Here is a 24036-nt window from a genome sequence, read left to right on the forward strand (position 1 = left end):
CTCCTTGGGGCACTTCTCTTACCCACTTGAGCGGTTCTGAAAGCAGTTTGGGCTGAGCCTCAACCTGCAAATCTCCTTTGCTGCAAAAACTTGTGTTGAAAGCCACTTCAAGGACTGCTTTGTTCCCCATCCTGCTCTTTAATGAAGTATTGGAATCTGTTGGTAAATAAACTGAGTCAAGTGTCAGCATTGTTGATGCAGCAGGAAGGTAGGATGGTTTAAGTCAATTTTAAATAGCAATTAAAGTATATGACTTCATAGCAAGCAAATAAACACTCTCTTTTCTCTACAAGGTGGTTGATTTCTATTGGTAGATACTGAAGTTCTGTGATTTGCAGAGCATGGCCTTTTTGCTGTAGCATGTGCCTCTGCCCAGCAGTGATATCGATAGCATAGCTGTGTGCTTAGGATCCTAAGGGCACACTGCTGCCATTACTGTGCTGAGAAATGGGAGAATTCTTCTTCTCTCCAGCTGCCTTCACATGAAAACTGAAACTCAAAGTGGGGAGAAAACTGGTGTTAATTTGTGTGCAGTAACAGCCAATTAACTTTGGAATCAGATGAATCTGATCACTTGTTCTTTAGAGCTGAAGTGTCAGGGATGTGAAGTTGTTCTCTCCAGTTCCCAAATGATGCCGATTGGTTTCATCCTTCTGTTCTTCAGGGTTTTAAAATAGAATTTTGCCATTCAGGCGAACTGTTAATTACAAAAGTCTGGACGAGCAGAACTCTGGTCTCTTTGCTGGCCAATTCCCAACTGATTTGTCAGCCTCCAGTCGGCTTTGCGTCTTCAAGAAGCAATCTGCAAGTGGTGTCGGGGGAGTCATTGTGCTCTGTTGGAGCAGCTCTCCCTGTCAGAAGCTGCTTTATCACTTTGCAGTGCTCATGCTGCTGGAGCTTTGCCAGGGATTTGTGCTGCTCCGGACTTGGGGCTGCCAGCAGACACGTCGTGCTCCAGGCATTACCTTCAGCAATGTCCCGGACTACAGTAATCCTGCTCTGAAGTGAGCTGTTAGAGTTGGAAAACTTCATGATAAACTGTTGTTGTTTTATTAAATGCTGCAGCGTTCGTGTTACAACTGGTTTATAGCATGCACAGTGCTGGCATGAGGACTGGGAGCTGCATGGTGCTGGGGGCACATTGTCCCTCCCCAGTGTGGGATTACCCTGGGACCTTTCTGGGTGGAGCTGGGCTCCAGGTTCTGACTGCTGCTTGTCTTACAGGCATGGTATTGGACAGGGCAGAGGTGGTAAAAGAAGCATCTGGCGCAGATGGATTGAAACCAGCAGGTCAAGCCTGTGCCCTGGAGGAAACCTCAGCAGCTGTGAGTCCCCCCAGATCCCCAGCTCCTGGGGCTGGTTGGGGCGGCCGCTTTGCACCTTCCATAGTCAAGGATGTGAACCCTGAAGTGCTCAGGAGTGGAGTTGCCTGCCTGCCTGGTGAGTAGCTGAGCCAGAATGTGGCTGGGGGGGGGGGGGGGGAGTGGGGCTGCTGTGGGGGCAGAGGAGATAGCCAGGTTTTCGGTGCTGCTGTCTGTGTCGGTCTTGTTCCTTTCATTCCAAACCTCTCCTGAAGTAACAGTTTTGAATTCTCTTAAAGTTTCTGAATGGGAAGGGCAGGAAGTAGAATTTCCCTCCCATGAAAGTCATGTTTGCTCGCTCCCTGGAGTCTTAAAACGTTAACAAAGCACGTATGAGTCAGAAATGCCAAATCTGTAGGCTCATACCATTCGTTCAGAAAGAAGAGTGAGTATCCAGCTAATGATATGTTGGGCCTGACATCGGACCTGGTCAAAACAATAGGAACTTGATTCACTTGGTAGATAATTAGAGGATGAGAGCGTGGAAGAGGCTATTTGACAGTGCTCTGGTAAAACCAGTTTTCTTCTTGGTAATTAGAAGTTTGGTTGATTAAATGCAGCTCCCTGGGTAGAAAAGATTCCTCTAACAAGTTTGATTTCATTACACAGAGTGTTGAAAGGAACATCCCGATGCAGTTGTGGATGAGCAACGTGTGGGATGAACGATAGCGTGGCTAAATAGCGTCTGACAAAAGTAGCTGTGATGGGAGGACTTCCCAGAATTGTTCTGCCGGGATCAGCTGTAGGTCAAACCTTATTCAGTGTTTGTATCTGATACGGCAGCAAATATTGAATTGCTGCAGATAAAAACTTCTGGATGGGACAAGTTTTGGCAGAGTGGTAAACAAAGCTGAGGCTGTTGGACAGAGCAGCCAGGATCATTTGGAGTGCAGGGCCCAAACAAGAAGTCTTTGTGTTCAACCAGATATTTACTTAAGCAGAGGAAGTGAGGTTTACCTCTCCGGTGCTGCTCCTGAGAGAAACAGCAGCTGCTCACCCCAAGGGTCTGCTTCCCTGTTGTCCATTGTGGGGCAGGAAGGTGCTACATTCAGTGAGCTCAGGAGCTACTTTCATTTTAGGTATTGCCTCGAGAGCGGAGAGGAGTGGTTTGGGATGTTCTGATACCTGCAGGAGGGGTGGAAGAGGTTGGCAGCCTATCTGGTACCTGGAGGGATGTCTTGTGGTGGGAGACTGGCAGTGATGTTAACCTCCTAAGGTGACTGAGATTAAAAAGGATGTGCAGTTAGAGTGAGCTGAAGAAGTGAGGTTTGGGCTCAGTGCTACCAAGGGAGATTTGGGCTGAAAGAGGAGTGATATAGGATTGACTGACATATCTTCTCTCCTGTGAAGGTTGCCCACTGATGGCTGAGGAAATGTGTGCATCAGTCAGTTAAATGCCAGATGTTAGACATTGGTAATGAAACACTAATTGTATTAGAGAGGATGACTTTTATGGCAAGTAGAGAATAAAAAGTAATTAATAGACTCGTAGGTGATGGAATTAGAAACTTTCCAGGAGTGTTCCATTCCCGTGTTCTGTTCTTGAATCATCTGTGTCTCTGTATGTCATGACACTGTAGCAGTCATAGCCCTGGTGCCTGTTGTTGCTTTTTTGACCTAGTCAGATAATTTCCTAGGCTCATATGTGCTAATTAAAGGTTTAATAAGTTCTGGTGGTGCCTAGCTTCCCTAATGGACAAGAGATGATGCTTCACAGCAAGGAGGCTTTCAACGAGACTAGTTATCGTGCCATTATGCTGTGACTGAGAGCTTTCCTTTTTAATTCTTCTGATGAACCCCTTTCTGATGATATAGCTCTCCCGCTCTGTGATAATACGGTGTCCAGACTTCAGTCTTCCTCCTGAAGCATGGAGGCAATCAAAGCCTCTGACCCTGCTATCAGCAGGGGAAAGTCTGAGCCACAGTTCTGACCCTGGGAGGCAAAAAGCCCTGATTTTAAATGGTGCCCATCTGCGTGCATGGCTCTGACTCAAGTCGCGTCCTTGTGGCAGGTTGAGATCACACCAGGGCAGATTTCTGTGCTTGGGGCTGTCCATCTGCATCTAGTTTACCTCCCAACTCACTCACTCCTCCCTTGGATGGGGAGAGAGGTGGTCCAGGGCTGTTATCTCTTGTGGTAAAGGAAAGCTTTCCCTACACCTCTGCTTTTGTATTGCGCTTGGGATTTTTCCCTTCTCTCACACAATTTGTATGGCAGGAAATGCCTTCTGTTTTTGTAAATTACTTTTCACACAATAGAGGTGCAGTCCCTGCAGTTCTGTGGATCATTTACCTTCCTGAGCTCACAGCGGTGGTCGCTCAGCCAGGCTCCCTCCACGGGCCTTTCCTGGTTTGAATGACACAGCTCTGGGCTTCCATAGCAGTGTGTTCTCCTCTTGTTACCTCTCTTTACATCTGGAGAGGAGATTGGATGTAATTCCAGTCCTTTTCTTCATGGTTCTCAAGGCACTCAATGGCTGAAGTTCAAAGCTGGAATGTCACTTAGTTTTGGGAGCTCCTAGAGCAGGTTGTGTCCGGTGATAAGCTGTCTTTGGACTTCTGAAAGGCAAGAGTAAGGCATCAGTTGTGGCTAGTTGAAGCAGAGGGGTTTCTCCTTCCTCAGCGTATCACAGCTCAGCTTATGTGGCCCATGAAGTGCCTTAACAATTCCCTAGGCAGAATTGATAGCACCATCATGGTGGCTGGGCCTCATTTGTTCCTTCCTGAGGAGCTTGGGAGCCCTGCAGAAGTTTCATAGCTCCTTCCTAGGGATGGAGGGTAGGGCAGAAATGGGCAGTGGGCAGAGTATGTGGTCGTGATGAGCAGTGTGGGACTGCATGTGATACTGTTAACACAAGTGGGTGTCAGGTTATTTATCTTTAGATTCTTGCTCTTGTCAAAAGGTTGTGTTATCATTAGCCAACTTCTGCCAAATTTGGTGAGGATTTTGTGTTAGGGTAGGAGAGAACAGTCCAAGCTGAACGCTGCCCTGAGAAGGACAAGCACAGTTCAGCTACTGGAGCAGTGCTCAGCTATTTTATTCTTGGACATCATTTACGTACTTTGAAGGTGTGTTTGTAGCCCACACTGTTGTGTAACACAGACTCTGTCTGGTTCTGCAGAGCATTTCTAGGGAGGTGATGAAGGTGACAGCAGGGAAATCTGAAACATACACAGCTGGAAACAGGCTCTGTTAGTCTGATGTCCTTGCGTGACTTTTTGTTTCTCCCTCTTTTATAGGTACCAGAGATAAATCGGGACGTGCAGTGGCAATAATAACAACAAGGAACACAGCCTGGTTAAACCCTCACTGCAACACCACTGAGCTGGTTCGCCTCCTTCTGTACCTGCACAGCATCCCAAGGTTTGTGATACTCGTGGGCTGTCAGGGGAAAGAAAATGTGCTCTTCAGATGTGGGTTCTACCAAAGCTTTTTCACTTTGATAATGAAACTAATAAGAAGTAAGGCTAACTTTGTCAGTGACTTGGTAGGCTTTCAACCATTGATGAATGGAGCAGGCTTAAGCCCTGAGAATGTTTCTGCCTCAAACCCTTAAAGGGTTTGTTTTTCATGGACTTGCTGATTGTCACTGTTGGCTAATGGTACCTCTTTGTCCTTGCAGACCTGAGTGTCAGGCTTTGGGTCTGACTGTTCTCGTGGATGCTCGTCGCTGTTCACCAGTTCCTGCTCTCTTCAAGGCATTCAGCATTTTGCAGGTGATCCTTGAGCTCAGACAAAGGAATGCTTCTTGGCTTGCTGTCTTGGTTGGAGGTTATATCTCCATCTGCTGCTTATGTCTCCATCTGCTTCCTGGCTTTGGGAGATGGAGTTATGCACCCAACCCTGTTTGAGGAACTTGCCAGACTGCAGACAAAGCAAAAAAAAAACTAAGCAAGCCTGAGTTAGAGAACACCCCTCCCCACCCCTTCTGATGTATTTCTATCTCTGCACTGAGAACAGCCCCGTATCTGAGTCTAAATGCTGTCACAAATTGTAGTGTGTGGTGATGTGGTGATGCCTGCTGCACTGGGACTAGGTGAAACAGGCAGGGGTTGTAGCTCATCACAGAGAAGGGAGGAGGAGGAGAAACCTCTGCCTCCTGCAGGAGGAGGGAAAGGCACTGTGTAGTACCAGGTGGAAGAGCACATGCAGCTGTTTGTGTGGCTGGTGGTGAAGGATGGGAGCCGGACATGCTGTAACTCTATATTGCTTTGGGTCAAAGGCTTTCGTATCAATCACTTGGAAAGCAAGTGGGTTGTGTTGCCCCTGGTCCCAGATTGCTTCTGTCTGTTGTTATTGGAAAGCCGGAGGAGGTGCTGGGTTGTAGCTATGACTAATCTTGTTTAAGCAGGTGTTCCTTTTAAATCAGAGCGTGGGTCTCTCAGGGCTCAAGCTCTGCAGACTGGAATGGGGCAATGTTTTAATGAGGCTGGTGTCCCTGTGGTTTATGTGCTTCAGTGCCACATCTGAGCGTTGGGGCTGAGTCAGAGTCCTCCTGCTTCCTGGGCTGGGTGGAGGTGTGAGCGCTATCAATGTGCTCATTCTCCGTGCTGAAGGAGTAATCTGGTGCCCTGCTCAGTCCTGCAGAGGTAACAAGCAAGTACCTTCTCTTTTTGTTCTGTCCACGTGGCAGTGAGCTTGCTAAAGCTTTTGAATGCTTCCATGTAGGTTGCATGGCTGTATTTTAGTGGGGTAATTTGGAAAACAGCAGCATGTCGAGAGATGCTGTGCTTTTGGGCCACTGGTAGGTCTTTGCTGTCACCGGACACAGCAGGTATAAAGCCCTCGTCACTCTATGCTTCGTATCCTTTGAAATGGGGAGGGAGGAAAAGCCTATATAAATTATTTTATTTAAACTACCTGTGCAATATCCTGCTGTGATGTCAGTCTAGCTCTAAGTAGAGGGTAGAACAACAGTTAGCTAGCAGGGATTGGTATGCTGCAAGAGAGACTGCTGGACTGAATGTGTGCTCCAGGTAACAGTGACTGACAGGCTGATTGCTCTGCCTGTGGTTTGTTGGTCCTTACCTCCCGTGCAGACTCTGTAAACAAGACCTGCTCAGCTAACTCACTGTCTGGTTTTGGCACAAGAATGATCCCCTGGCTCTACTAAGCCTCTTGGGGATGCCTAGCATTTACTTCTGTGATCCCACAACACTGTTCGTATCTGCTCCAAAGTAAAGATAGGCAAGTCAAGTGTTCTAGAGCATGGCAGCGTTTGCTGGACAACGGATGTGGGAGCAATCAGTAAATTGGGCTTGTAAGGTCAGGTAACAGATGATCTCCTTGGGGTCCTTTCTGAAATCCCTGCTACACCGCCCAGTTTCTCTTCTGTCTGGCACACTGTGTCTAGAGAGCTCATCTCTCTGCTGTTCTGCTCTCTGCTCAGCAGGGCTTTGTTTACACGGCTTTTCTGAGGCCTGCTGTGAAAATGCTGGTGGGATCTGTTAAGATCTGAGAGCCGATGTCGCTTGTTCAGTTTGGAAGAGACGTTTTCCTCTTCACTCAGCAGTGAGGAGCACCGCTTCACAGCTGATGAGCACAGCAAAGATGACCTCATGCAAAGTCCCTTCCTGCTGCTGCGCTCGAATCTATTAACCCTATAGAGCCTCCCTGGGGAGAGAAGAATTTCATCCCAGATATTTCTGGGTCAAGATTTGTCAAGCTGAGGAAATAGCTCTTCCATTTTCCATCTTTCCACAGTGAACATATGAACAATTATTAAGTACTAACAGACAGCTTGCAGGTAGCTTTCCCTGACTGTCCAGAGCCACCCTGGGAGCCCTTCTCACCCTCTTTGCCTTCAGTTGTGTTCTGCAAGACTTTATTCCCCATCTTTTTAAGATTGAGGGTGCATGGAAACTGCTGGAAGCCTTTCTGTCCCAGACAGCACTGGGAGCAGATGCAATATCAAGTGCTGTGGCAAAGCGAACTTGAGGAGGAGAAACTGTACAGAGTAGGAGAGGGGAAGTGTGCAGCATTTATGTGCTGCAAAATGCATCATGCTTTGTTCTCCAGGGGAAGCTGTGTAATAAAGCTTTGGAGCAGGATTTGTGCAGAGGAGATTGCTGCTCTGATGCTTGGTCACGGCTTGGCACCAGCTCTGAGCTGTGGGAGCCTGTTGCTTTGAGCTTTGCTGTGCCTCAGTGAACAAAGCAGTGTGTGCTGGACTTCAGAGAACAAACAGCTGTGGGATTTTCTTCTGCCTGAGTTCTTAGAATGAGATGCTTCTGAGTACTGCATGTCAGTGCAAATGCTTAATCCTTAATCTGCTGGATCTGCACTAGGTTGGGGCAGGAGAAGCCTGTTTATGAAGGCAGAGATAGAGTAGTAGTTTAAATTTCTGTGTAATCCTTTTGCTGTTCAAGGGTTGTGTTTACGTGCCCTGTTAGTGCAGTAGTGTGAAAGACCTTGGTCTGATGTTAAAGACCAGGAATCTCATACAACTCTATGAGCAGTGCCCACTTCAAGACTGAGCTTGGTATGTGGGGGGTGTCCCATAAGCAAGGCTGCCCAAACTGCCGCTTGATGCTGCCAGCACGAAGGTTGGCTGTGGGCTTGAATGAGGAAGCCAGAAGGTGATCTGAAGCATTTGCCTGAAGAAAATCCTTTCATTTAAAAAAGTAAAAGGGTCAATGTTTGTCCTGTTGCTTTCTGAACCACTGTTGATGTTGCTCTGTTCCTTTAATGTCCATATTGTAGCTATGATGGGAAATGTGATGTCCCTTGGAGGTATGGGCTGTGTTTTTGCTTCCACACAGCTGGACCTGTTAGCGGAGGTAGGAGATGGTATGAAGACTTGCAGGGAAGCTTCTGCAGGCAGCACCCCACTGCTTCCAGCTCTGCCTGCCTCCCATAGCACTCCTGTGAGTTGTTGAAGACCACGAAGATGGATCCCTCAGGGCTGGATGAGACTGACTTCTCTTGAGCTGTTTGGGGGGGAAAAAAAAACTATAGCAAAACATACTTAATTTCTTTTGGAAATTTTGCTTTCTCTTGGAAATTTTCCCCTGCCAGCTTAACCTGCAAATGGTTTTTCAGCTGCTGTTTTCAACATCGACACGCAAGCAAATGAGTGTTGGGCTCTTGTAAGCCTATGTTACACCACCCCTACCCTTATCCTCTTAGACTGTATGTCTTATGACTGCTGGAGTATAGGAGGGATTGTGAAATAATACATTTATCTAATTCATAGCTCTGTGACCAATCTTGGCTCTGTGTTCTCATCCTTCAGTACCTCCTAGCAAACAAACACAGCTGAATCCTTCTGTATTTCTGAGCAACCAAACTCAGAGCTGCTGCAGCAGCGTTAATGTCCTCCCTTCCTCTCTTCAGATGAGCTTTAGTATTTACTCAGTTCAGCCTAATTCTTCTGTAAGTTCTTTCTGGCCTTTTGATCAGTGTACAGAGAGCAGTGGAAGTGTGATTAATTTGCTTTGGAGAAAGGGATTTGAGAAGACAGAAACCTCTCACTGCTCTGGGAGGTGTTTCAGCTGGGCTGTTTTCCTGACTGTTCTAAAGGACCCTGCAGTGGGCATCTACACAATACTTAAATGGAATGGCTTCTATCTAACCATGAAGGATAACAGCCTCTCCTTGCAATTCATATCCCAGTATCATTTAGTTGGTCCTGTCTCTGTGATCCGAATATTTCTGCTGTGTTTTGCTGGCCTTGCTGTCATTGTCTGTTTCTCGCTTTCCTGTAGAGTGCTTCTGCAAATGGAAGGCTGATCCTGGGTCACAGATCTTGAGTTACATCTGCCAGGCTCAGTATGTCCAAATAACAAAAACCACTTCCTTTCAGTTAGGAAAAATGCCCTTGATGTGTCCACAAAGAATTTACTTCTTTTGAATTTTTGCCTTTGCTGATTCTTTTCCATACATATAAGGCAGCATTTTAGTGAGGGGAGCCAAGACCTGACCTCTTTCATTGCTTCCTTAAATACCGCAAGATTAGTTGATGTGGAGTGAACTACCTTAAGGCCTTGGTGCTCTGCAGAACAGCCTTCCCTGTTCCTAGTGCCTGCCTGCCAGGCTTCCAGGTACCTTTGAAGTACCAAGTCCCTTTGAAATTGCAGTCTTTTGCACAAAACTGGTGCAGTAGATTCTCCATAGCATCCTGGGTGGACAGGTGATGGGATTTCCCCTCTGTTCTTTTGCAGGACATGGATCCTCATTGTATTCACGGAGTTCTGCTTCTGGTTGAAAGAGATCTGACTTTTCGGATGGAGAAGCCGACAGCAGGACAGGTAATAAAACCGTTTGTGCAGGGGTTGCTGGGGAGCTCTTGTTATCCTGTGTTTAACTCTCCAAGTTCTTAGTCCACTAATGCTCATTCTCACATGAAATCTCTTTAGTTCTTTATATTTTATGGTTGTAGTCTCTTAGCGGGTGTGGTATTTATGGGGTTGTAAAATTTCCTGTGAGCTGAACCAATCACTGCCTTGCTGTGTTTATTGTCAAGTCCAGCACTGACGTGTCTGCCTTAATTATGTCAGTCTGCTGGGGCCCTTGAGATGCAGGGGGTTTGTTGGGGATGTGGAGAGATGCATGGAGGAGCCTGTTCATTAACAATAACAGAGAGGCTTTTCTTGCTGTCCTCCTAACAATGGAGGAAATCCTTGGTCAGGAAGAGATCTCATTCTGCTCAGTCCTGGACTCCATCCCATGAAGGGACTTGTTGCTTTACAGGCTGTTGCTTATCTCATGTTTCCTCCCCTTGTAGCTGCTGCTGTCAGCGGCTGAGAGACTTCTGCAGGAGGGGAAAGAGGAGACGTGTAAGCATGTGAGGTTCTCCTGCAGCTGAGATATCTGGGAAGGGTAACAGAAGGTGCTAACAGAGGAGGGAAGATCATCACAGCATCACCATATGCCCCTGCTGGAAGTAGTAAATGTGCCTTGGTATTCCACAGCTGTGTATGAAATGTAGGCTTTTAGCCTCTCTTAATTGTCTGTGGTGACTGAACTCAGCATCAGGCTGCATCTTACTCATCTCCCTCTGCACCAAGACTCTTCCAGGCTGCAGGAGTAGACTGAAATCCTGTGCCCATCACAGAAATCCTCTCGATTTCTAAGTAGACCCGGTCCTTCTTTTTGACCCTGGAGGACAGCGTTGTGTTTGCTGTGTGTGTGGCATGCTGCCCTGGAAGCCTAACAAACAGCAAATGCTGTTAGTCCATTTCCGTGTTTGCAGGTGTGTGCGTGCAGGGAGAGCTCCAGAAGGCATTACTTAAAAGCACTGAGCAGATCCAAAGCGTGTAGGAGGGAACGGAACAAAGCTTAATAAAGACTTGGGCATGCTGGAGGAATTGGAAACATCCTCACTATTTCATATGGAAGTGAAAACTTTGCAGTGCGTGTGTTGGGTTAACTCTCTGCACCTGCACTCCTGGTGTCTGGGCTGGTTTCCACCTACCTTCAGGAGCACTTGTCTGTCCCTCCAGAGTGCTCTGCTGTGGTACTACAGACTCGGAGAAAGCAAATTATCAGTGTGGAGATCTAGGAAACACTTGGAGCAAATAGCTGCTGTGGTGAGTGGAGAGCTGAGGGTAGGGACAGCTTAGAGAGAGGCTCAGATTTTCCAGGAAGTGAGCTGGGGAAGCTGGGGGCTGGATTTAGACTCTCAGGCTCTCCAAACAAATGCAAATTGCAACCCAGTGTGAGAGCATATGAGGGAGCTGAGTTGCTCTGCTTGTACTTGGAGGTTTTGGATATAGCTAGAGAAGGCTGGCTGCTGCCAGACTTCCATCACAGATGTTCTGCTTGGTGAAACGACGTGTTTTGGCCTGCATTCCCTCAGGGTTCACCCACTAAGCTGCACAGCAAACTGCTCCAAGATGGGAACTGATTTTTTTTTTCTCTTCATACAGATACACAGCGTGCCTTGTTTTTAGGCAAGATAACAAGAGACAGCATTTCTTCATTTAACTTCCCCTCCTCCTTGCCTGTACTCAGTGGCCTTTAACGCAAATGTGCTTTGTTTTTCCCATTCTGTTTCAATGCAGTTTGAAATTCTCACCTCCATGAAATCCCTCCATAAGCACATAGACAGCTCACAGCTGCCTCTGGAACTGGACGGGACCTTCCCATACTGCCACCGGGACTGGTTAAGTTTCCGCATGGTAAGTGGGTGTCTGGTGTGCTTTGTTATGTGGGAGAAGGGAATGGCCTGCTGAAGGAGTTGGGGCAAGAGAGTGGAGCCTGTGAGCAGCTGAGCCTACAAAGCACAGAAGGGCAGTGTTTCCTGTAACAGCTGTGGATGCAAATGACCATTTCTGTTGTCAAAGGAGTACTAACATTGTCTTCGTAACATGGAGGTATCCTGTGGCCTGTTAGCATAGCTGGAGGAACTTCAGCTTTTAACTCATCTGCTTGAACTGTATTAATTCAGATTTGACCATATTTTGAAGGGAAAGAAGAAACAGAATCCTTTGTTGTGATGTGCACTCTGCAAGTGCTTGAGCTGAACCAGGTTAAGCCTCAGGGATGGAGGGGCTGCAACTGCAGCGGCCAGATGCAGTTCATATGGGAGGGTGCCTCGGCAAAGAGCACTGCAGCCATCAGCACTGCATGTGCTGGTGATATCTGGCAAGATTGCAGGTCTTGCTGGCCATGCAGGACTGCCAGAAGTCTCTAGAAATAGCATTTGTGGCCCTAATAATCATCCCCTTGTACACTCTGGTCGTGAAGGGAGCATAAGTCCTGTGGATCAGGATCATGTGCTTGTTGAGCATGTGAAAGCTGGATTGAGACATGATCTGGCACACTGAGATGAGACAGGATTAGATCTCTGTAAAGCTGCACACAAATTGGCTGTCTCCACATTGCAGTTGACTGGCTCACCCTGCCTCCTGCGCTCCCAAAAGATTCGGTGGTCTTCCAGCTCTGATCTCACTGCCTGGAGTGCTGTGTGGCACACAGTGTGGGATTTGAAGCAGGTTGTGATATTATTGATGATATTGTCATATTGCTGGTGGCAGTGAAGCTTAGCACTTGCCAGAGGTTAGCTTTCCCAATTTACTTTTGGACCATTTTTGTTTTTAAACTCTCATCTGTAAGTACACTGACCCCATGCTGATGCAGTAGAAATGGTGAAGCCCAGTCTCTGTGCCTAGGATAGAATCTGAGAACTTGAGGTTGGTTTGGCAGTGAGGAAGCAGACAGGCTTTGCAAGAGGATGTGGATTAGTTTTCTGGATGGAGTTGAGAAAAGCTGAGGTGCAGAAGGATAATTCTTGCAGAAAGGAGCTTGGTATCAGAGTACCTCTTGTTTCTACGTCTTACAACGTGCACAATGTTACCAAAGGGATTTGGTGTCGGAATTGGTCTGTATGGCTTGCCTGTTTATGTAATGCACTGGATGTGCTAATGACCCTTGTAGATCTGCAGCTGTGTGGCAAACAGCGTTTATTTCCTGCCTGGGTGAGCTCACCTGCATCCTGCCTGCTAATCTGTCCCCTCTGGGGCTGTTCAGCACTCCAAAGAGGCGGCTGAATTCAACTGAACACAAACAGCAGCTTTTACCATTTGCCCTTTTCTTTACTTTTCTTTTTGAATAACTTTTCTTCAGTGGCTGGAAGGTGGCATCTGTGAGTCTTTAGGCTTCTAACAATGACTTTGTAGGAAAGTCCTGTCTTCTCTCACCTATGTGTGAAATGGCTCTTTGGGTTGTTCTTTTTCCCCAGAAGAGAGAAGTGCCTTCAGATTTGCTGGTACTTTAAGGTGCTTTAATTGTGGAAGCTTTCCAGTTTCCTGCCCTTTAATTTACACTACTTTTAGCAAGAAGAGGGGATAATTTAAAGTATAGAGATTCCAAGTACTACTTCTAAGTTTTGTTCTTCCAAAAATGAGTGTGCAGTGATTCATCCTAGTGGGAAGTTAGAAGAAATGCTAATTGTAGAAGAAGGTGGGACGTAATTGCACTGATTTTCTTTTCTCTAAAGCATGGTCCAGGCACGCCATGAAGTCTGCAAGGTCCATACAGAGTAATGCATCTGAAGGCTGTGCTGGCTCGTGGGCCTCTTTCTGCTCATCCAGCCTTGCCAAATGGTGCAGTTGAACCTTTGGGTTCATGTGTTTGATCCTCTCTTGGCTTTTTTTTCTTCCATTTAATCTTTTGCATGCTGAAAAGGTAGCTTTCTCATCAGCTGTGAGACATTAATTTCTGCCTCTGTCCTTCTCTCTTACAGAAACTGGAACACTTGCTACAGGGATGCCAAGGGGCTCTTGCCTTTCTCCAGGGAGCCATTCATAAAGTGGAATCTGGAAAATTACCAGAAAGAGCTGAGGTAATCTTGTCCCTAACCTTGCACCAGAGGTGAGCTGGGGGCAGCAGAGAGCAGGAAGCTGAAGAGCTGCAAAAAGGCCCTAACTTTGAATGTGAAAGGTGTAGAGGCAGGTCATTCTGAGAGCTGTTTGTAAGCATTATCCCCTCCTCTTGAGAAGCTTCTGAACCACTGGTGTGGTGGGAAATTGCTGCCTGTTCTGCATTGTATCCCAGCATCACAGTGGTGGAAGATAACTGCAGGAGCCTCTCTGGATCTTCTTGTATGCATCTTTCAGCAGGCCCAGGCTGTGAGAACAGCAGGAGTTAGCTGTCAGAGGAAAACAAGGATGAAAAAATGGTTCTGTGCCCAGCATGTAGAACACAACAGGGAGTGGGTTTCAGTTTTAGTTTGGTGGGATGGAGTATTGAGAGCAATAGGGAATGCTGTTTATCGTTTTGGCCTTGGCAGGCATGAGAGAAACAGCCCTGGGAACCAGACTCCCTCTTTCCTAGGGTGGGACAAGGTGAGATGTGGTTTGGTTTGGGTTGGCCTCTGGCTTTTTACTGGTTCCCTCTTCACTTTATGTTGTGTTAACATCTCCTCTCACTCTTGCAATCCCTCAGGAGGCTGCTGTGCTGCTGAGGAACTACAGGCAGCTGATGAAGAATGTTCTTGAGGATGCACGGCTGGTCAGGCTGCAGCTGGAGGGTGGAGCACTACTGGCCAGGCTGAGGAAGGAGGAGTCTTGTGTCACCCTTACCCAGGACTACAGGTGAGCCCCCAGAGAGGGGGGAAAAGAGGAGCTGGAGGTGAGCACCAAGTGGGCAGTGGCATTCTTGGAGATGACCCATTGGTGCAATCTAGTGAGCAGTTTTTTGGGTAGGAAGGGCTTCTGTTGATAAATGAAGGTGAAAAGCATAAGAGTTGTACTCTTATGCTGGCTGCTTTTTCTCTAAACTCGGTGAGTGGGTTCGTCTAGATGGTTACTTAGGTTTCTTTTCCAAACCAAATCCCACACCTTCTGTAGTGAGGGAAGGGTAGGATACTTTTTGTGCCTCTAAAGCAAAAGTTGTAATTGATGGTGTCTGCAATGGATGTTTGGGTCCAAGGCTGCATGATTTGCCAGGGCACTCCTTATGAAGGGGATTTCCAAGGACCTTTAGCTGAGGGGAGTGCTTTCTGGCTATTGCAAACTCTGATCTCTTCTCACATTGGTGTGGTTTGCACAGCAAATATCCGCTGCCCACTTGCAGAATCCCTGTGAGAAGCAGGGGAATGAGAGAGGCCAGCTGTTTGAAATCCCCGGGGCATTGCACAACTCCTGTTTGTACTATCAAACACCTGAAGCCTATCAGCGTGTGAAGTCCTCTGTGCTATGTGCTGTGCAAACAGCGAGGCATTCCCTTGCAGCCCAGAGCTTCCAGCCTGGGTGTGAGATAAGTGCTGGTGCGTGGGTATGGCCGGGGCATAGCGGGTGGTGGGAGTGAGGAACAGCCCCGCACAGCTGCAGCCTTCCCTAATTAAGCTTTCTGTTGCCATCACAGGCAGAGAGGTTTTAGAAGAGGGAACAGAGGGAAGATAAGAAAATAGCTTGCAGGGTGTCTCACCTAAGTGCAAGGGAAAGAATGTTTCTCACTGACAAGTGGGTGACTGTGGGAGTTGCACTGGAAAGGCAGGGGTGGATGTTTTGGGGACAAGCACTGTAACCGTTTCTTCTCCATGCTAACTGTGATTCCTGCAGCAGCTCTGGCAAGCCACGGGGGCACGCTTCTCTTGCTGATCTGCCACACAGTGCTCCTGGTGCAGCTTTGGGCAGAATAAGGACAACAGAGCATATTTATTCAGACATGAGAGAGGTGAAGATAATGCGGGCGGTTGTGTTTTGTGTGGCTTTATTTTGTTCTGTTTTTAAGCAACACACAGCAACTTCACAGTCTTAAGAGAATGAGGGGAACATGTATGCGCTTTATGTTTTGTTTTGGTTTTAAGTTAAACATGTGTTCGTGTGCAGGGAAATTATCAACTTTGAAACCTGACCTGACAGAGCCTCAAAGGATAATTTACTGCTTTGATTACCTTAGTGAGGATAGGGGTGGAACACACACACGCAGTGCTTTGATTGCGTGGTGTTTGTTAGCACATGCCGAGGCTGTGGAGTGTGTTCTCTGCTTAATTTGGGTCATATTCTCTGCCTGCCAGTATGAATGGGGTGTGTGTGCTGTGAGGCTCTCTCCAGCCTGGGGAGGATAAATGAAAGCAGACGGAAGAAGTTATTTATTTATGTTTTTCTTTTTAGCTTGTGGATCAGTTGCAGAAACTAAAATCCATGTGGTATTTTCAAATAAGGAAATGCCTGCTTGTCATGCAACTCGTGCTCAGGGCAGAGGGCTCTTCACTGTTCCAGGATCCTTTCAGACAAGGGTGAAACCTCCCATTACACAGCCAAAGAGCCCTGCGTAGGGCACTGCTGCTTTTAGATCTTCTATGGCTCTGCACTTGCTCACATAGCTCCTTTTGTCCAAGCTGGTGTGTTCAGATAGGAGAGGTTCTGTGTCCCGTTAACCTTGCAAAGGCTCCTGTCATCGTGCTTTTACGGGCTGCCTTAACGGATAGGGTCAAAGCAGAGTTGTACTAAAATACTGTGGTTGGCCTGCTAAAGCTAGCATGGAGTGTCTGCTGATGTATGTGAGTCCAATGCTGAACTTTTGGAACACGTGAAAATGGAGCAGTGCTATTGTGTCTGTGTGACCAGCAGAACCTGTGGTATTGCTTTTTTGATCCCTTGAACTGGAAAATGTAGATCAGTGCTGAAGTCTTCAGTTTCCCCCATCATAACGTACATCCAAAAATGAAATGGTTTTAGCCTTCTAAGTCTTCTCTTGGCTCTTGTTAATCACTTGTCACACTGGTTTAGTTTTCTCTCTTGTGGTGCAGAAGGCTGATGAAGCAGAGGCTCAAGGCATCCCAGACTTCCTCATCTGAAGTTGTGAGGCCAGCTATGAACAGGAACCTTTGTTGTGGGGTTACAGAAGCAAGAGACCTGCCCACTTTTGCAGGGGATGCAGTCTGCTAGCTTTTAAGGCTTGTAGCAAAAAGAAAATCATGTAACTAAAGCTTGATTGCAGTTTAGAGATAGTAACCTAAAATAGGCAAGGAAGAAGGCTTGTGCTCTATGTAGTTGGATGCTATCTGCCAAGTGCCATTTGGAAATGCATAGCAAACAAGCCCTGCTCTAGTCATTCAGTAGTAATGAAACTTCCCTTGGGGCTGGTTTTGGCATCTTTCCCTGCTGTGTCCTCTCAGGGAGCCAAGATGCCCATCAGTGTTCAGTGACACAGAGCAGGGGGACCTCAGTGCTGCTCAGATCTGACCTGTGCTCTGGGAGGAGCCCCTAAGTGTGGTTCTGCCTTGAGGGATGCTGTAGCACCACAACTGTGGCTCCCAGTGGTAACTCTTCCCTCTCTGGTCCCAGCATGAGCTGACTTGGAGGCTGCATACCCTTTCTCACTAAGCACTGCTGTAAATGATAGCTGTACCTATCCAACTGCTTGTCTGAAGAGGGAAAGGAAGACCTGGAGGTGCAGGTGAGCTGCTGAAGTCAGTTTTGCTGCTTATTTATTGTTAGTGGAGCCAACAGTGTTTAAACCCAGCACATCTGCATCACGCCAGCGCTGAAGAGCTCAGTGCTTCCCCAGGGCTGTTAGCACAGCAGTTGAACACTTTCCAGGTTTTGCTGTCCCAGCCTTTCTGGGCACTGAAATGCCATCTGTTGTGTGGACAAGTGTCACACAGACATCCACCACTTCAATGCTAACAATAGGATTTTTTGCACTTTTGGACAGGAGTTTCTTTATGAAAAAGACTCGTTCATCAGTTACGTGGGGTTGGTTAGCAGGTGTGTCTGGCTTTGGGATATCTCCTGTATCAATCAACCAGCCTGTGCCTTGGAGGCAGCACACTCAGCCAGGTGCAGGAGGTTTGCTAACACACTGCTTACCTTGTGGTGGGTTTTGAAGATCCCACTTCCATCGTGAGCCTTGGGAAGCTGCCAGAAGCCAGGCAGCAACAGTGGGAGCTCTTATAAATCAAGACATGAGTGTGGAGACCGGGGCAGCAAGGCAGAGAGACTTTTAACCTCGTCTTCCACCAGACCTTTTCCACTGTTCTCATTAATGCTGCTCTTCTGGCACAGCCACGAGCTGGGAACACTTGCCAACAGGAGGTGTCCAGTGATACCTTCTGTCCTCTCGATATGCTGTGAGTCAGAAGTGGAGTAAAGAAAACACAGATATTTCTTATTAAAGCTGCCTTATGCTAGTCAAACCAGAACACACCCCACATGTGGTTCTAGCACTGCAATTGTATTTCAGAGTGGAACAGGAGTGGAATCTCATCGTGTTCTACGTGCTGGCAGGTATGGGAGCCATGAGATTAGATGAGAGAGCTGGAAGAAAGGGAGGAAAAGCTCAGATGGTGAAAGCGTGACCAGGTCGAGTGCTGGGCTCTGTGCTACATGGAACCAGAAAAATCATAATCCCTTCCCCAAACTCCTCATCTGAAAAGAATTTGTGCTTGCAAGCTGTGAATAAACAGCTTATAAATAGACGGAGGAGTGAAGTCTCCTTTTGTTTGCAGAGGCAGCGTAGTTAGCCTCTGTGCTTTGAGGGGGGAGTGGTGGCAGCCAAGAGCTGGTTTTGTGAGCTGGCTATTTTTAGTGTGGCGTGGAGATCTGGATGGGAGCCCTGGGTGGGGACACATGCTAACGGAGGGAATGGGCAGCAAGGAGCAGCCTTCCTGAGCAGCAGCTGCCAGGTTCCTGATGCTAAACCAAACTCGATTCCAGCAGCTGCAAAGGATCCTGGGCTGCTTTGTGCCTGGCTGTCCCATTGTGGTCCAGGCACCAGTCTGTCTCAACACGCTGAGTTTACTCATCCATTGGTCACAATAGGGGAAGTTCCAGTTAAGTGGTGATAGAGCCAGATCTGCATTGTCTGGGCTGTGGAGAAGCTGTGCAGTCATTCCTGTCACCCAACCTGATTTTGCAGAGGTCAGTGAAAAGGAACTTTGAAACTTATGCGGATTCAGAGGAGACTTTTCTTTAGGGTTTGGCAGAACATAAGTACCAGGTGGGACAGGTCACCAGTGATGTGATCAGATCTTTGCTTCGTTTGTGTCCTCTGAAATTAAGAGTTAGATGTTTTTGCATGTTCTGTATCAGAGCAGCACAATTTGTTGCTGCAAATAAGATCATTCTCCTCCTCTGCACTGGTCTTCCTATCCCAGGTGCCTGTTTAATGGCTGTATTGGCAGTGCTGGCTCCAAGGTGAGTATAGCACTGGCACCTCTCTCCCTTTACTTTCACATATTGCAGGAAGCACAAAGCCTGCTTGAAGCTGTGGCCAGCAAATGCAGGATCTCTTGTGGTTGAAGCTGTGGTAGCTTAGAGCTGTGTGCTATTTTGCATGTTCCTAATCTTTAAGACCTTCATCTTTAGGTTCAGATAAACCCTCCGCATTCCTTGAAAGCGAGATGAAAACCTGTGCTGAAATACCAGCCTCAAAGTTGAGCAGCTTTAGCCACGAGACGCCTCAGCACTGTTGAGTTTGTGGACAAACACAGAACCCTTTGCCCCCAGCAGTGCTCAGGTGGCAGCGCTCTTCCATGCTCCTGTTTGTTTGTGTCAGGTAGAGGGAGGAGCACACAAGGACATTTCTATCCAAACACACCGTGCTGCTTGGTATTCATTTTCTTGACAGTCCAACCTGTTCCCTGTGTTGGCGTGGTGGTTTTAGCCTGGTGTAAAGCACTTAGGCTCGCATTAAACAAACCCTGCTGCTGTCTCTCTGCACGTAAAGAAGTGAGGAGTCGTTGTTCCCAGTGAGTGAAACACAGTGTGGAGCTGCTTGTGGCACTGGCAGGGAGGGAAGAGCTCACAGAGCTGCTCTTTGGTAAGTCTTCCTCACTCTTTGAGCATTTTCAGGATACAGTTTCCTTCTGTTTGTTTTCTGCTGCTTACTCTGGATTCAGTGGGACTTTACCCAGAAGGCTCCTGTTTTGCTTGTTCTTGTTTGCAGTCTTTGTCATGCCAACAGGGCATTGGGTAACGAGCGTCATGCTGAGTTGTTTTTTATCTGTTCCAAAATATCATGGAAAAAATGGCAACTAATTTCCAACATAGGATGTTAGATGGGCTGCATGGAGTTCCTGGATCAGCCCACGGCATCCCACTGCTGAGTTGGTCACTGCTGTTACACATATTGTAAAGACTGGGATGGTGTAAAAGCAGGATGTATTGGGGAAACTCTGGTTTGCTGTGGTGGTGGGTATATGGATACAAGCAGAACGTCTTGAAAGCCTTGTGCCCTAACTCCAGGGGCACAGCTGTTCCACTAGTGCAGCCAACCCAGAAATGTGTATTAACATCAATAGAGTAATGTTTGGAGATAGGAGGTTTTGAAAGCTGGTAGAAAACCACAAGCTGGTGGTCCTAAATAGGTGCCATATCCTATCTGGGGCTGTGCTGTGGGATGGGCTGAATGCTGTAAGTAAGTGATTTGATGTGCTGGGGGCTTCTCATAGATCTTGGTGGGGTTTAAAATCAGCTAGTATGAATACACTTGTATTGTAACTGAGTGCAGGTGAGGCTGGGGAAAGTATCTGAGGTAGCAGTTTGTGACCACACCTGGATACCTGTATGCCTTGGTGGCCTGGCTTTTAAAGGCACTGCGGAGTATATTTCTGCTGAAGGCACATCAGTGTGAACTGTGCTCCAGAAGAGGGTTCTCCTGGCAGTTCTGGTCTGCGGTGTGTAGCACTAATTGAGTTCTTCCCAGCACATTTGCTGTGCTCTGGGGTTCAGTTCGGTCTGTGGTCTCAGCCGGTCCCGCTGTTGGGTGTCCCTCAGGCGGCCCCACACTTGGTGTTTGGCTACTGCACCTTTCTGAGGACACTTTGGGGTTCTCAGTGCTGTGCCAGCTGCTCAGGTGCCATTGTTGGGTAACTAAAACCACTGGGGCCATGTAGGTGCTGCAGAGAATAATTATAGTTTATTTAGTGGTACCTGCATTAGCTTTACCTTAACAAGTTCAAATTGTAACCTCGGCAGCATGCAAACTTTGCAGCTTGATGAGCATGTGCCTTTGAGGCTGACCTCCTTTGATGGGATCATTACAGCTCTGGCCGTAGCTGCTACCAAAATGCAGTAATGGCCGGGAAAGTCTCTAATGCATCTCAGTTGCTGCAAAACAGCCTTTGGGCATACAGTACTTTCTCTGCAAAGCTGGAAGGGTTTCTCTTGAAGTGTTAAGTCAACCAGGTATCAACACAGAGGATCTGGGTGATGTCCAAGCCGTCCTTAGTTGCCAGATTCTATTCTTGTTCTTCCAAAGCACATCATGACTTCAACTCGGAGAGTTGCACACCAGGAGTGGAGGAGCAGGAGATGCTAACACTGAAACATCATGCTGCCTTTCTTCTGAGTTACACAAGAGTCAGAGCAGTTGTCCCAGCAGCAGACAGAGGCAGAGGTGATCTTCCTTCCTAGGGCACTTGCTGGCACTGGGCAGGCACAGCTCTTGCAGCACCTGCAAGCCTGCCCCCATGGCCGTGTATTTCTGTAAGAGCAGGTATTTTATTGCTTAGAAAGCTGGAGCGTGACTCTGCCAGGCCCAGCTTTATGAAGGATTCAGGCAGAAATGGCCTTCCTATAAATGACAGGTTTAAAATTATCCTGCTATTATCCGACCGTTCGGCGCTTCTCCAAAAGAACTGGAGATGTTTGGAACCTCTTCCACCCAAACGCCCAATGAAAACAGGATTTGGAGAAACAAACTGACATCAAGCTACTCCTTTTTGCTATCAATTACATTGACTCTGCACTGTTGCAAAATTACTTTGGATGATTTGACCGTGGAAGAATGCAGTGAAAGGCTCTGATTACCGCACTCACATGGATGGGGAAATCGCAGTGCATCCAAACAAACCCAGGCTTAGACAAGACTTTCCACTGACTTCAAACAACGCTGCTTTTCTTCCTTGGATTCGTTTGGGCTGCTATTAAAAGATCCAGAAGGTGCCGAATGTCTTTTTGTTTCCCTTTGTGGAGGTAGAACCAAATCTTCAGTATGTTTTGTTCCCTTGAGGCCACCTTGAAAGAAGGGAATGGCAGGGATGGAAAAACTCTGTCTGTGAAAAAGCAATAGGTGTTTGTGTGTGAGGTGTAATTTTCCTATGAAACTCCTCATTGCAGGTCTCTGTTGTGTTTACTTCATGCTAGAAATGATTTAGGAAGTAGGTTAGAAAGTGTATCGGTGAGTGGAAATGAGCACGTGGGTGAAAGAGGTGTGCAGAGGTTTAGGATGATGTGCATAATGCCCATATGGTTCTTTGTGAGAGCTGGAATTGCTCTGAACTGTCAGGAACTGATAATGTCTGAATGGAGTTACCTGGGAGATGCAGTGAAAGACCCGCAACTAGATGCTGAGGTTTTAATGGGCTCTTGCCAAGCAAGGCAGAACACATGAAAACAGCAAGGCCAAACCTGGAAAGATGGGCTGGAGGTGCTGGGATGGTGGGGGAGCCCATAGTAAAGCAGAAGTTTCTTGTGTGGTAACAGTGCCCTTTTCAGTCCTGTTGGATGTGCTGAGATAAAGGGAAGTTGGCTGAGTACCTGCAGCTGTGTAGCCATGTGCTCACACTGCCAGGATGTGGGAGCTAAAACTTGTTTCAAGCTGCTGTATTGTAAGATGGCCACCACTTTATCATGGGTTTGGATGGCTTTGGACTCCCCCAGCCTTTCCACCCCCTTACTGAAGAGCGCAGCAAACCAGTCTGGCTTGCTGATGAGCCTCATTGAAGGAGAAACATCAACATCAACTCTGTAAGCTCAGAGACAGATTGGAAAAGCATTTCCCATCACAAGAGAACAGTCACGACACTTGCAGTTAGCAGCCTGTAGTGCCTGAAGTTACAGATGTCCACTCGTCTGTGCCAGCAGGACGAGCATTTGGGATGTGAGTGTGCTTTCCTCCTGCCAGCAGGGACTTCAGACCCACGGGAGTAAAACTGAAGGGTGTCTGCCTGTCGGTTGATAGTGTGTTTTGCTGGAGCCTTAATCAGAAACCAGGACTTAGCATTAAATCAGTTGCCAAATACAACTTCATCGCTCTCCCAAACTGTTTCTCATTAGATCTCCTCACTGTGTCGCTGCTGCTGATTGCTGCCTTCAGAACCTGCTCTGTAAACAAACCTCGCAAAGCTCAGCTTGGACAGTGTTAACACACATCTCCTAGGTTGGATCTGGGTCTGTTCTGAGGAAAAGGTTGCAAAACAGAAAGCCAGTATGGCTGTTGTTTGCTGGTGGGTGGGTTGGGGAAGCACAGGAGCAGCCATATGGCTTGGATCTTTCCATGGAGGCTTGCAGACGCTCTGTAAAGAACCTGTCTCCTTTGCGCTGCAGTAGCACTGATCTTAGTCCAGAAACAATTTGTTATTCTGGCTGCACTTTGGAGAAATTCATTCAGTCTAATGGCATTTTGAAGAGGAGGTGGGGGGGGGAGGGAAAAGAAGTGTCTGAGAGCCTGAGGTTTGCAAAGTTGGCCGTAGCACGGTGGGTGGAATTCTGAATGGAAAAATCCTGTGGGTTTCTGCTATGCAGGGCGAGTTGTCCGGACTCTCGCACCACCTCATGACAAGTGCTATCATCTAAAAGCTGTGGGGTGCTTGTGACAAAGTGCTTGCATTTGGTTGCATTTCATAGGTTCAAGGCCTATAACGTGAGACAGAGTAAATGTGAATGCTGAATTGCACGTATTAATTTCCATTAGCATTTCCATTAGCAAAGCCTCTGTACCTTTATTAGCTGCCTGTCTTTCACAAGTCTTTCAAATAATGTTAATAATATGATTTTAAAAGAAGCCAATGCAACCATGCTGTCATAACCCGGGAGGCTGTAAAATGCTTTTAATGTAGAAGCTGCTTTGGGAGAAGTGAAGGAGGCACTTGGGAGAGGCTTGTAGCACCTTAAGTTTGTACTTGTAAAAAGAAGGGAGATGTAGAAGCAGAAGAAACAGGAGTTCAGGCGTGCAAGGGATTACCTCAAACACCCACCTGTCTCGTGCATCCCAGCTGTAATTCAACCATACCTGTGCTATGGAGATGCTCCAGACCTTTGGAAGGAATGTGCTGACATGGATAAACTCCCCAGGATGCAGGTCTGTGTTCAGACCCTGAGTCCCCCCATCCCTGCCTGCACACAGTGCTGTTGCTGGGAGGGTCCTGCCTGGCCTGGCTGCTGTGTTCTGGGCAGCACAGCTGCCTGGGGAGCTCAGTCCTTGAATCTTCCCTGAATAAGGTTGTAAAATTCAACTCCTCTTAGTGCTGGGGTGCTGCATACTTGGCATTTTTGTTTG

The 24036-nt window shown here is 47.4% G+C and overlaps 1 protein-coding gene across 7 annotated transcripts in view; it reads left to right on the forward strand.

The window, feature by feature from the left end:
- Window positions 1-24036, forward strand: part of PLEKHG4 (pleckstrin homology and RhoGEF domain containing G4) — a 68361-nt gene that overhangs the window by 20508 nt on the left and 23817 nt on the right. For all 7 annotated transcript variants that reach the window (XM_085551694.1, XM_085551696.1, XM_085551695.1 and 4 more), the window contains exons 4-10: window positions 1225-1440; window positions 4602-4725; window positions 4985-5078; window positions 9525-9611; window positions 11367-11483; window positions 13550-13648; window positions 14251-14399. In XM_085551694.1, the coding sequence (XP_085407820.1) occupies window positions 1225-1440; window positions 4602-4725; window positions 4985-5078; window positions 9525-9611; window positions 11367-11483; window positions 13550-13648; window positions 14251-14399 (886 nt within the window). The remainder of the gene's footprint in view (window positions 1-1224; window positions 1441-4601; window positions 4726-4984; window positions 5079-9524; window positions 9612-11366; window positions 11484-13549; window positions 13649-14250; window positions 14400-24036) is intronic.

This window comes from Coturnix japonica, chromosome 6, assembly GCF_054131305.1.
Source record: "Coturnix japonica strain WE chromosome 6, WE-NBRP24, whole genome shotgun sequence".
Taxonomy (NCBI): domain Eukaryota; kingdom Metazoa; phylum Chordata; class Aves; order Galliformes; family Phasianidae; genus Coturnix; species Coturnix japonica.